The sequence below is a fragment of the Scatophagus argus genome, chromosome 22, assembly GCF_020382885.2.
Source record: "Scatophagus argus isolate fScaArg1 chromosome 22, fScaArg1.pri, whole genome shotgun sequence".
NCBI lineage: Eukaryota > Metazoa > Chordata > Actinopteri > Scatophagidae > Scatophagus > Scatophagus argus.
Window position 1 is genome coordinate 14,477,196 of NC_058514.1, and position 13,560 is coordinate 14,490,755.

Below are 13,560 nucleotides of genomic sequence, written 5' to 3' on the forward strand. Positions count from 1 at the left end.
GGCCAAGCACCTTTGTTTTCCCTCTAAATTCTCCACATTTTATCGCTGGTGCGAAACATCCATTTCCGTTCATTTAACCGTGACTCTTCTTTGGGATTTCCTCACCTCAAACCTTTGTGTCCATATAAGGGAAAAGGGAGCTGCAGCTCTGAACTCCAATCTGCTTTGTTTTTGTTGTTGTTGTTCTTTTTTTTTTTTTTAATACTCCAGAGATTCTTTCTGAATTGCACTATTAGGCTGATCAAACCCAGATGTGTTGCCAGGCTTGTAAAATTCTGCCTTTAACTGAAGTGAATATGACAAATGGCTGTGAATACTAACATTTCCTATAGTTTGATATCAGTCTTGATATCAGCTGGAATGGACTCGTAGCCCTGGGCCAGTCTCTGTCCTGTATAGATGTTCTTGTCTGTGAGCAAAGCTTTATTTTGTTTTATATATAGCTATATTTTAATAATATGATGGGAATTTGAAAATTGTCTGCCTCAGAATGAGTGACCTGTCTTTTTTTCTTTTCTTTTCTTTACGTATTTATGTATCCAGAAAGTGATGGAGATGAAGCCATCAGGTCGTCCAGTGTGCAAAACTTCAGTAGTGCTTTGTGGATCTGTCATCCTTCAATAAAGGGTGAAAAAGGCTGAAATTCAAGTATTTTTCAAGGAGTACATCTGAATTCCAGCATATTCCTCACCTGGAAAACATAACAACTGAAATAAAACCCTTCCAAACTTTCAAGACTTTGTTCATAGCCCTGTTACGATGAGGCTGCCCATGAAACGCTGTAAGGTAGAGCTCCTTCTGTTCAGCCCACACAGACGGAGACCTCTGTCACACCGTCCTGTCAGCAGCACAGCTCAGGAGCTGAGAGGAGAGCAGCCGGACAAACCGCGTAACATTAAAAAATGACGTTAAGAGAAAAATGTTTTTGTATTGCTGCTGCAAGATGTATAAAGAAGAGAATGATCGTCGTTACCACCCGCACGAGCAGCACGGCTGCAGGGATGGCAACACTGGTTGGTCCAGCACTGACATACCTCAAGAATCGATGGATTGATTGATTGACGTGAAACTTTCCCAGGCCAGGGCCATGTTAGCCAGCCTAATAGGAAGTACATCTATTGTGATCTTGGTCTGGCGTTTATTCACTATACTTGGCCAGTCATTCTCTCTATTGTAATTGGCCTTTTAAAGTAAATATTGTAATTGAAAAATAATGAAGCTGGGGTTTGCTGGCGACGGTTTGGGGCACTATCTGTTTCCACTCCGCAGATAATATCCTAACAGTAGGAGACTTCACTGACACATGTTAGTTTAATTTAATAACCAGAATCAGTGTGTCTGTGTTTACGTTACTAGTCTTCAATCAGGCATAATTCAAGCCTACCCTCCTTAAAAGGGGTTATTTTTATGGTTTAACCTTTTAATTAAACGTAATAAATCATGCCATGCCTGCTCACAGCGTCGCCATGTAGCTTCACTGTGGTGAGACTTGTGGTGATGCCATGAGAAAGGTCACTTAACTAAAGGTCACAGGCTTCATACCAGGTTTTATGTTGTGTGCTGAATCCATGCTCGCTCCTTCTCTTTGCGGCTGCACACGCGGCTCTGTTTCAGGTTAAAGCCCCAAGGAATCATCGTATTTTTCCTGTGGACCTCAGTTAAACATTTGCTCTTCGTCATTTGGATCACAGATGTCAGCCACGTCTTATTGTTTAAAGTTCTAATCACAGTGGGAGCTTTAGATGGTGCTGCGCTGAAGATTGTTGTGTCAATGCAACAGTGTAGTCTGTTATAGTTATAATGCCAACCCTAATCTTCATTCTTTATCATTTCTTTTCTATGATATAAATTTTCCCTGCTTGGAAAGCAAATATGGATAAACTTTCAATTATTACATTCTATGTCCAGCAGAGGGCAGGATAACTCGAAGGTCTGGACAGACTGATTAAGCATTTACAGTAGTTCTTCAATAATACAAAAATACACAGAAAAGCGGTAAGTGAACCCAGGTGAGCTATTTGTCTCCACCTCACTTCCTCCAAGTTCCTTTTTTTCTGGGGAAATCCACAAGTTCTTGAGTTCTGTACACATTAGAAATTCATACACATTAAGTAAAAGAAGCCCGGCAGCCATCAGACAATGTGTTTGAAATTTGGAGCAGAGTGATAGTGGCTGGCCTGCCAAAACTTTAAAGTGCTCTTAAGACAATCCTTTTAATCCTTTTAAAAATGTCATTACATGAGTGCCTTTGGTCCAGTGTGTTTTATAACAGAGTAGGAAGTGTCCATTTTAGTACAGGAAAAGCATACTCTACCCATCATAGGTTTCTGTTACCATCATAATTACCCCACACAGTGTAGACTAACAAACTCATCACATGTTCTTCCCATATGGATCCTAATGGGATATCAAATGCGGCTTGTCTGTGTTTAATGATCTGTCACATAGAAGTGTTTTATACCCATCAATAACATATGTTTCTATGGCAAATGGTTGTGTTTGAAATGTATTTAAGGTAAATTTCCCCCTCCCCCCATTTTTTTTATTACATTTTTACTAAATGCCTAGCCAGCCATCTTAACAAGACCTGTTTTTATAAATATTTATAAAATTCCCTCTCATGTGAGATTCTTGCATGTAAAAACTCCAAGTGAACTGTTCCATTAGATCGTTATTTTCCCAGGTGTGTGAGTGCTGCAGCGATTCATGGTCTTTCTTTTGATAATATTTATAATTTCGGACAGCACCTGAAGGTAGCAGTGTTGTGTTCACGCCCTTTCAAACCCCCCCTTCCACTGGAGCGGTGAATATGTGGAGTATGTGGCGCTTCAGCGTCAGTGTAGTAAAGTCCGCTGGAGCGCCGTCTGGATACGCGCTGAACGCATTCAGCTGTAGCTCAGTCATTTCTCACATATTGACCTTATCTTACCTGCTTTTCACGTGAAGGTAACTTTGTTTTTACTTTAACACACTGTTAGATTGACTAATGTTAGTTTTAATGGCAGAATATTTTACATTTATTATATTGGTTTCTGTGTCTGTCGAATAGCAAATGACGTATTCAGGTGCAGAGCTTAACTGTTTCAGTGACGTTTACGATTTGTATACGCTGTTGTTTTGACATTTATAGCCGATGGAAATTAAGTTAAAAACGACAGCAGTTAATTTATGGATAAACTGTATATTTAGACAATATTTATATGTTCTCTTTAACTAGTTAAAACACTCAAAACCCAATTATCAGGCTAACAAGTCAAATTTCAGTGCATAACTTGAGGACAACGTTAGCATTGCAAACAGTGCTAGCTTAAATATATTTGTATTTACGTTGTTATGAATGTGTAGCAGTAACAACGCTGCTTTGTGCTGTTCTGTACTTTTATATATAACATGGGAAAATGTAACTAAAGCTCTTCTGCATTTGTAACTTTTAACTTTAACGTACCACACGTTGTACAGCCAGGTTACTACAGCTTCTAAACAATTAATGAGACTGACAACTTATATTCAGTTGATACACTCGGCCCAGCTTGTTTCAATATGGTTTCAGTGGTCAGACAGAGAGCTCACACTGCCTATTGACATTAGTCCTGTCAAAAGTTATGTAAGCTAACAAGTGCCAGAAAAGAAATTGGACTTCAATTGAAAGTCAACTATAACCTTACGCTTCATAAGTGTATTTAATTGCAGTAATATATGCGGTAATGGTTGCTTGCTTAAGTTCAACAACAGTAAAATTTCATTAGTCTTACTTCAGTGGAACATTTCAATGTCCAGCGATGACCTCAATGCTGCATGAAGTTTACCAGATATAGAGACACTGAATATCAGCACAAAAATTGTTCTTCAGGAATGAAACAAAGCACACATGTGAAGCCTTCATCCAAGTTAGTGAACTCTGTGAAACTTTATATAGACTGTGGTCATATAGACTGTGGTCATCAACACAAGCAAACTAAAAGAAATTTCTTTCAAAGTTGGTCTTCTACATTGAGCTTGTAATCACACCCAAACCCTGAGGGAAATCTTAGGCTAATGTTAGTGGCTTTTGATCCCCTTGAGCTCGGGCCTGGTCTGCAGTCTCTAATCCAGCTGGCAGGAGGACCCGCTGACTGACAAGATTGATAGGTTCTAGTGCTTTGTGTTTTTCTTTTCAATTAATTAGGTATAACAACGCCTTTTAATTTTAGCCTCCTAATGTATGATATCACAGAGCAGGCCTGCTTCGCGGCGATGTGCGTGGAAAGTCTTAAAATGTTAAATTTGTCCCTTATGGAACCTCATCGACGCCCTCATCGCACATTTTTAAAAGGCAGTGAGTCTGTAATTACAGACAGATGCACATGAGAGGCAGGGAGTGAATGGTTGCATCTTGTGCACCCAGTGTTTACTTCACTCTAACACTTCTTCTTAGCTGTTGATGTTTGTGTCCTGTGGCCACAGCCCATCAGAAAAAGTCCGAAGGCATGGCGCCCGACACATTCCTTTGGGTATTAGTCTGCCCTGTTGTTTAGACCGACCTCTTTTGCATTGTTTTTTTTTTTTTGGTTTGGAGGAGTGGTTTTCAATAAATCCAGTCATACATGTTCTTAAAGGCAGATGCAGTTATTGTAATGTGTGTCAAGCGACTGTCAACCCAAAACCCAAAGACTCTTCATTTACTGTCATAAATGACAAAGAAAAGAAGCAAATCCTTACATTTGAGAAGCTGCAACCAGTGTGACATTTTTTCTTGAAAAATAACTGAAATGATAATTCTATCCTCAAAGCAGTTGGTGATTCATTTTGATAGTCTAATCGATTGATGGTTGCAGTCCTAAGTTACACACATTTCCACTTGGTGCTTCCTGCAGGTGGAAATGCAGTTTTATGGTCATCTTCCTTTGTGAATAAGGACTGAAAAAGCTCTTTGTTTCAAAGCCCTAATCAGAACATATTAGAGCAGTAAGTAAGTAATCCTGTCTCAGATGTTTCAGCCTCCCATATCATCTCTGTATCTGTCCTCAGAACCGCTAACAATGCCAAACTGGGGAGGAGGCAACAAGTGTTCAGCGTGCCGTGGGACAGTTTACCACGCTGAGGAGGTGCAGTGTGATGGCAAGAGTTTCCATAAATGCTGTTTCCTCTGCAGTAAGTTTGACACCTACACTTCACGTTCATGTTTAAAGGACCGTAGTTTTTGCATGTTTAAGCCCTTTAAGGAAAGACTAAATATATTTAATTTCACTGCTAACCTTTTTTCAAAATGTACTTCATATTTTTCTGTTTATTTCCTACCATCAGACAGCCACTGAAATTATTTTTAAATGCATTATCAGGTTTAGCTTGGGAAAACAGTTTTATGATTTCTGCTGTCTGTTTGGAGAATGTGGCCATTTACCAGGGATGGTAAACAAAGACCAGTGAGGTGCATTATGGGAAGTGTAGGATCCTGTGGTCTTTGGATCTTGCTTAATGCTATTAGGGACTAAAAGGGACATCTCAACCTTTGCTGCTTTGAATAGGAAAAAATTGTCTCTTGTGAGTCCCAATACAGAAGTCACTGGAGTACCCCTTTAAATTGTGTTCTTGTAACATGGCAATGAAGAGAGACTGTTTGGAAATCTTTTGTTTGGGGGCAGATGTGGCTTAGAGGTTGGAGAAGCGGCTTGTGACCGGAGGGTTGCTGGTTCAATTAATCAACCCCCCCCCATTTTAACTGCCCCCATTTGCTCCCCGGGCGCCTGAAATGGCAGCCCGCAGCTCCTATGTGTTTCACTGCATGTTGCATGTGTGTGCTCAATCAGTGATGGGTTAAATGTAAAGAAGAATTTCGATGTATGTAAAAATATTCTGACAATAAAGGTTTGAAGTTTACTGAACACTGATGAGAGGCCAAAAAGCAGCTTATTCAAAAACCTGGAAATCAAACATTGAGAAAACTTGTGAGAAACCTGTTGATGACCTTGTGACGAGCTTTTGTTATGTCTTTGGTTCAAGCTGCAGATGAAAGTTCAGGGATGGAACTCATTACGGGGTGAGTCAGGAGCAAGACTGGTGGACTCAGTTTGACCTCTCCTCAGTGGGAGCTTGTACTGACATTTCTCTGACTGGAGTTCACACTGAATTATTGTCAGTTTGTCAGGTGGGTGGGTGGCCTGTCCTGCTTCTGAACCATCCTATAAATGTCAGATGTTCCAGCAAAGACCTTGCATGGAGACCAGAATTATGCAAACATGTTCATTTAGCTGGTATCAAGAAGAGACCAAAAAAATCTAAGACACAAAAGATGAGTTTATTTGTTCCGGCTGGTTGCATAAAAAGCGGCTTTGTCTGACACTCCTACAGAGGAGATGGTGAGCAAGGAGAGTTCGTGTCCTTGGCTCTCAGTTTGGAGTTTCCCTCAGTTTCTCAGTTTGACATTCAAAACTTTTAATACATTATGAATGGCAGCTACATAGTGACAGAAATGTCACACAGTTACGAACAGCATCTGTTTTGTCTCGTACTACACTTTCTGTGGCTTTATCTTCTATTTGCCAGTGGCAGTGCATAGAGATAGACGAGTGAACGGGAACTGGAAATACCTCAGAGAAATCCTAACAATTGCAACAAAGATGGTTAAAGGAATATGAGGATTTAAGAACAGTTTGGACATACAGAAATCTTTGAACAAGCTCGCAGATCTTTCATTTTGAAATATTTGGCCAAGAGATCAGAGAGACAAGAGTAAAGACATTTGTTTTCCAGCTAGTTGTGTGAAATCTTAAACCAGTATCAGACGGTCACACAGTGTAGGCCAGCGTGCGAAGAATTTGGTTAATCCCAACAGCCCTTGTGCAATCTTAAGCTGCTGCGATGTTTTTATTTTTTAGAAATGGTGCATTCTTCATATAATACAAACCTGCTAAAAATGGATTTCTCTAAAAGCTAATGTTTAAATCTAATTCTCAAGTGCAAGTCTTAGTACCAGTAGTACCAGTTCAGGAGTAAAAACTGAAGAGAAAGAGAAGGGCAAGCACTGAAAACATTTTTTTTTGTGCAGAGGTGTAGGAGGCTGAAGTGTCAGTTGACCTCAACTGATGTGTAAATGATCAGTAGTGTGTGGAAGTAGTGAAAGCACTTGGAATTTTATTGAAAGCGTTGGTGAAGAAATCTTATTCAGCACAACCACTGTTAAAACACAACTTACTCCAACTGCTTTCAGTTTTGTACACATAAACTTGGCACTGATTTCCTTTTGAGACTTTTTTCTTTGTTTGGTGCACGACGATACCATTTCACTTATGTAAATACTTGTCCCTGTGTGTCCTCAGTGGTCTGCAGGAAGGGCTTAGACAGCACCACACTGGCTATTCATGACCAGGAGATCTACTGCAAGTCCTGCTATGGGAAGAAGTACGGCCCCAAAGGCTATGGGTACGGTCAGGGTGCGGGGACGCTCAACATGGACCGAGGAGAGCGACTGGGAATCAAACACGAAGAGTAAGCTGGGCTGCTGAGTGTATACAGTACTACGATGCAGAGGTTCCAGTCACTGTGACTGATTACGTCAGCCAAAATACCACCAAAGTTATCTGTTTTTCACAAGTCATATGTTTTAATATTATTCCACTCTTCCTGTTTGTTACTTGCTGTGCTGTGTCAAAGCCGTGTCGGCATTGCTGCTCCAGCTCTGAAATGTTTCCATCTAATGGGATGATAAAACAGCGGTTTAAGATGCAAAAAATTAGACACAGCTTAACAATAAAAGCCCTGCAGTGCTGCCAGGAACCACAAAATTACTTTAAATTTGACTCTGTTTCAATAGAATACAAATAACATATTGAAATGTCTGAAAAAGGGATCATCCGCTCACTTAATCGCACATGTTTTTGCTGTGAGGTCGACGTGGTCACTGAGTTTGGTGGTGCCGACCTCACTGTGTGTAAGGATGTGTGTAAGTTGTGGCTGTTGACCCTGACAGTGCTGTTGTCTCCTAACAGCATGCATTCATGGTGCTGAACTTGGAAACGGTTCTCAAATACATAAACTTGGAAAAAAGATACTTTGTGAAAGGAAATGTCAAATATAAAGCATCTTTCCAGCGTAACAGGAGAACGACATGAATGTGAGTGAGTGGGAATAGCTCAGTGACTGGCTAGAAGGCAGTAAGAGATGGATGGCTTTGTTAAAAGAGAGATTGTTTGGTAAATGTAACAAGTTTGGCTCTTGTTAGCTCTTAGTGTTGCCTTTGACTCAGTTTGACTTGGACATTGTTTGGAGACTTGTGCATGCAGTAAGTGCTCAGCATTCAGACTTTTTCTGTTGCTTCAAGAAACTGCACTTTACTGTACCTCTATGGCTCATTTGAGTTGTGGTGTCCCTCAAGGCTCCAGCCTTGGCCCCTTCTGTTTTCTGCATATGAGCTTATTAGATCGTGATGTCTTTGACCATTTCTATGCTGACAGCACGTAATTACACCTGCTGCTAACATTATTCTCATATTAACCCTCTCATCTGCTTTTATGTTCTATTGAAATGACTTTTTAGGGGCACAGTCTAAATGCCAGTAGTTTGGAAGGATGAATAAACATGTCAGAATATGTCAGAAGTGTACATGAAAGGCTCTGCTCTGCTCCTGCTTCTGCCCTCCCCTGCATCCTTTTCTGTTTCCTCCTGTCTGAACCACGAAGCTTGGAGAGAGTACGTAAACCTCGACAGGAATACTGGCATACGGCCGGCCTCTTTATCGAATCCAGCTTGGCAGCAGCTGGTTTTGGTGAACAGCGTAAATCCAAGAAGAGATAAGTCAAAGGCTGAGATTCAGAGTGATGATCAAAGAGTTTAATACATCATCTAAACTAAAGGCCAGATTTGTTACTTTCAACAAACTTCAAACATGGAATGGAACGGCTCTACTTTCTGGGCACTCGCACTGCAAAGTTACACCCACCTCTGAGATCTGAAGAGAGTGTAGATGTGTATGATGTGAAAGACCCCCCAAAAAAAACAGGAAAACACAGACCCACACACGGCAACCCAGAATGTTTACTGCTGCAACCAGACGTCAGGTGACGACTGTTATGAAAGAGTTTATTATGCAACTAGCAGGATCTCGCTTTCCCTCCTCTCTCTCTCTCTCTCTTCTGCCACAAAGGGCCTCATTCAGGGGCCACTGGGGCTGGCAGTCACCCTTCGATAAGCACCGCTCCAGGGCCCCAGTGTGCCCCGCTCTCTTTCCCATCCCATTGGCTGAGGACAGAGGGATAGCAGAGGAGTAGGATGTGCCAGGTTTAATTCTGTCTTTTTTGTTCTTCATTCTTTTGTTTTTCATTCCAAAGTCTGATATCCAACAATCAGAGTTATTTTCTGTGATTGTTACTTAGAAAGTTACTTTTTAAAGGATCAATTTCAGATGACAAAATAGTCATATATTTAGAAACTAGATCGTTTCGACTTTTAGACTTACTTAATAATGTTGACTGTTGAATTCACGTTTCTTTATGCTTCTGTTCCCATCAGGACACAGACCCACAGGCCGACCACCAACCCTAATCCATCCAAATTTGCCCAGAAGTTTGGAGGTTCAGAGAAATGTGCCCGCTGTGGAGACTCTGTGTATGCAGCTGAGAAGATCATGGGTGCAGGCAAGGTGAGGGTTTCATCCAAAGCATCTCTCAGTAAAGTAATGCGTTCATAATAAAGATAATTTGTTTTGCCATGTTTTGTTGAGCTCTCGTGTCACCCATCTTTGTTTACAGTCAGTGGTATGGCCTCATGGAGCTCCTAGCATGACTGCAGACTGAGTTTTGTCATTTGATACTGGTTTAAATAATAAACAGATAATAATATTCTGACGTAAATGACTCACTGTTAATCTCTGTGTCTAGGTTATAGTAAACACATCAATCTGAACAGACAATGAAGCCGGAAAGACGTGTTTACTAAACAAAAACACACTTTGGATATGGTATGCGCTGTCAGGCTTTGAACTGAGGCTTCTGTCAAGATATCAGCCAAGTCGTCTATGTGCCTTTTGCTAGCAGAGTCAAGTTGCAAAAGTGATGACTCTTGGCTATGGCGAGGATTCATTTGTTGTCATGACAACGTTAACAGAGAGCGTACAGCGAGGCTGAGCCTGGTAATCTGATCTTATACCACAGACCTAAAGAATGCGCTCCTGCAATTATTCTGCTGTTTCTCGTTCACACTAATGACTAAACTTCATACGTTCCACAGGACTGAAGCGTGTGGCTCGCGTTGGACGTTACAGAACAATAATTATATACAGTTTTACCATGATCAGCCCCACCAGAAATCAAACCTCTGACCCAATCAGTGCTGCTTCATTGAACTCCACGGGACCACAGTCTGCATCACAGGCCACAGGAGTGAAACAGTTTTTTTTTTTTACAATGCTGAGCCACATGCAGGAGTTTCGGTGTGGTCTCTGCTAATGAGAGAACGCAAATCCTGTTTTTCTGATTGAAGCCGTTCCTTCACATTTGGTATTGCCGACAGCTGGCGTTCATCGAAGCAGCCAGGCCTCCTGGACGCCGGGGTTCTGGCAGTTGTTGTTGACACACAGATTTACAGTAGATGAAGTCATGAGGATGTTTGGTTCTGCGGAGGACCATCAATAAGTCTCAGAGCGTGAAAACCTGTCCGCGGAGGAGCAAAGATTTGTGTTGGGAGTGGGCCGTTTCCTGTCTCCCAGCGCATGTGGATTCACACATGTGCTGATTTATAGCAGGTGATGTCATTGGGCGGAGAACTGTTAATGTGTTTCCTAATGGGAGGAAATGTGCACTCATTGGAGAAAGTATAACCTGTAATTTTCAGGATAATGGAGACATTCAGAGATGCTCCAGGGCTGATGGAAAACTGAGCTGCTTTGATGGGATTTGATGAAGGAAATGGTGACATGTGATCCAAGACACATCTGCAGTTATCAGCTGTAAATAACTGCTGGGACAACATCTCTCTTTTTTTGGCTCACTAGAGTTTTGTTTTGACTGTCCAAACCCACCACTGTAGGTATAAAATTAAAATTCTCTCTCTTTCTCCTCATAGCCGTGGCATAAGAACTGCTTCCGGTGTGCAAAGTGTGGCAAGAGCCTGGAGTCGACCACTCAGACTGAGAAAGAGGGAGAAATCTACTGCAAAGGTGAGATGACCCTGTGTGAAGCATTTCAAAACAGCATCACAACAGAATGTTTCTGCTACAGCTTTGATACCACAGGCTGAAGGAATGTGCTACAGTAACTTTGGGCTGGTTTTCAACCAGAAAAATGAATGGCATCGACGTCAGCCTCAGCTGTACTTTGGCTGTGGTCCAACAGTCTTTTCTACTTTGCAACTTCCGTACTGAGTGAAATGACCTGGAAGTCTCTTCAGTAGCAGCCATGACAAAGGTGCTTCAGTGCTTCCTTATCTCCTTTAGCTTAGCATACACTGGACCATCCTCTACAAAAGGGAAGGATAATGCCACCCCACTAGTCCTCAAGTCAGATTCTCCTTACATCTTGGCTCTTTCCAAATTCTTCTTTACATTGGCCCTTGATTTCAAGGTGTTTTCCTTCGAAGTCGAGTGTTTAGGAAAAGATGATGGGACAAAATTCTGACTGTTTGCCTGCAGCTCTCAGGCTTGTTACAGCTCTTATTAACTTACGCTGAGAGAAGCTTTACGAACCAAACACAACAACCTTTCTGAGTGAAGATCAGGCGGACCAAAGTGTAGGTACAAGGACAATCACACTGTGAGAAGTCAGCCTGAACAAAATTATACTTAGGTGACTTGACCAGCAGTTTGATTTTTTTTTTTTCATCATCAGTCAGTCCACAGCATTATGCAGGGAACAGCTGAGTCACTACAGGCAGCTGATGCATCAAAGAAAGCTGAGCCATTGGGATGCTTCTTATCTCTGATTGTGGTTTTAGGTTTTGTCGAGCCCAGCTCATGCAAACAAAGCTCGGCTGTGTAGAACTCCAGTAAACCCCTCTGGACGGACTGGCTCTCATGTAACAGTCCCTCGAAACGAAACACACATACGCAGGCTCCGTGTAGGTACTAGTTGTGGTCCCAGATGAGTGTTATCTAACATGTAGTGAGTCGGGTTGGCTGGACGAACGGCCTTGTCAAGCTAACAGAGCTGCTTACTGTCCACCAGACGTCAGTGGGCAGAAACATTTCTCTCAGCACAATGAGATGGGATGGTTTGGTTAAACAAGAAACACACACACACACGGAAACAGACATAAACACAGCAACACACACAGACGTCAGCAGATGGATGTTTGCTGAATGTCATCATGAATCCTTGTACTGATGAGGAGGAATGTTGCATCTCAGCTCGAAACGCAAAAGGCTCGACTCTGCTGCTGCTATCCATCAGTGGCTTTAGACTGCAGCATTAGCAGCGGGATATTGTTTCTCTCCTCGTCAGCATTTGGAAGACAGATGTGGATGGCAGACCTGAGATGTCACGTTTGCACTGGGAAACAAAAGCGGTTTTGTTTAAAATCGGGGAGTGTTTTTTTTTTTTTTTATTTTAACAAAAGGTTAGAAATTCTGCACAGCAGCGTTTGACCACAGCCTGAGTGGTCTAAATTTAAACCTCACATCATTGGATGTGGGAAACTGCATGTGGACACACACACGGTTTGATCCATGTTATGTACATTCATTTCCTGGCGACTTTAACCTTAACTACTGACCAACAGGGTCAACAGGGCTGCAACAGCTGATTATCCTCGTGTTGTTTTGATTAATCTGTTGAGCATTTTCTCAATTAGGCATTTAATTTTTGGAATGGAAATGTCACAAAATGCTGAAAAAATGTTGATGACTTTTTTCAAAAGCCAAAGGTGACATTATGTATTTTGATTTGTCCACAACCCAGACACACACCAGTTCAGTCATAAAGAAACAAGAAAACATTCACAGTTAAGAAGCTGAAATCAGATAATTTGAATAGTTAGTGATTCATTTTATAGTTGACAGCTAATTAATTAATTGACTAATTGTTTCTACTCAACTAATTGTTTTGATTTATTTAATAAAGCTGGGAGGACCAGACAAAACTAATGTCCTCACAAAACTGGTTAAAAGAAAAATGAATCCACACAAAGACAGCGAAAGAAGCACACGCACACACACACAGGTGTTTCACATTGTGGCAGTTTAGACCCTGACTGAAGCTCAAAGCTGTGCTGGAATCCCGTGCGAACACCAGGTGTAGCTCACCTCAATATGCTGGAATAAACCGTTAATATATAAACCGCTGATGTCATCATGCGGTGGGCGGTTTGCCGACATCACATTACATTTCCTCAGTAATGTAAGGATGTAGTTTTGCAGCTCGTTAATTTTTGTTCTTATTATTTGTTCTTTCCCTCCACAGCGTGTTACGCCAAGAACTTCGGGCCCAAAGGGTTCGGTTACGGCCAAGGAGCCGGAGCTCTGGTTCACGCTCAGTGACGGCTCAACTGGATCAGACAATCGCACCGTCACACATGAACATCATCCAGCCCTTTTCTTTTGTTTTCTTCCTTAAATGCTTTTGTGTTGAAACAAATAAAAACATTAACAAACCACCT

The 13,560-nt window shown here is 41.5% G+C and overlaps 1 protein-coding gene across 1 annotated transcript; it reads left to right on the forward strand.

Annotated features, from left to right (window-relative positions):
* The first annotated feature begins 2,791 nt into the window (after positions 1-2,791).
* csrp2 (cysteine and glycine-rich protein 2) lies at positions 2,792-13,557 on the forward strand. The gene is made up of 6 exons (XM_046378818.1): positions 2,792-2,946; positions 5,008-5,130; positions 7,296-7,464; positions 9,484-9,613; positions 11,035-11,128; positions 13,365-13,557. The coding sequence occupies exons 2-6, from the start codon at positions 5,019-5,021 to the stop codon at positions 13,439-13,441; spliced, it is 582 nt and encodes a 193-aa protein (XP_046234774.1). The 5' UTR covers positions 2,792-2,946; positions 5,008-5,018; the 3' UTR covers positions 13,442-13,557.
* Positions 13,558-13,560: the final 3 nt, after the last annotated feature.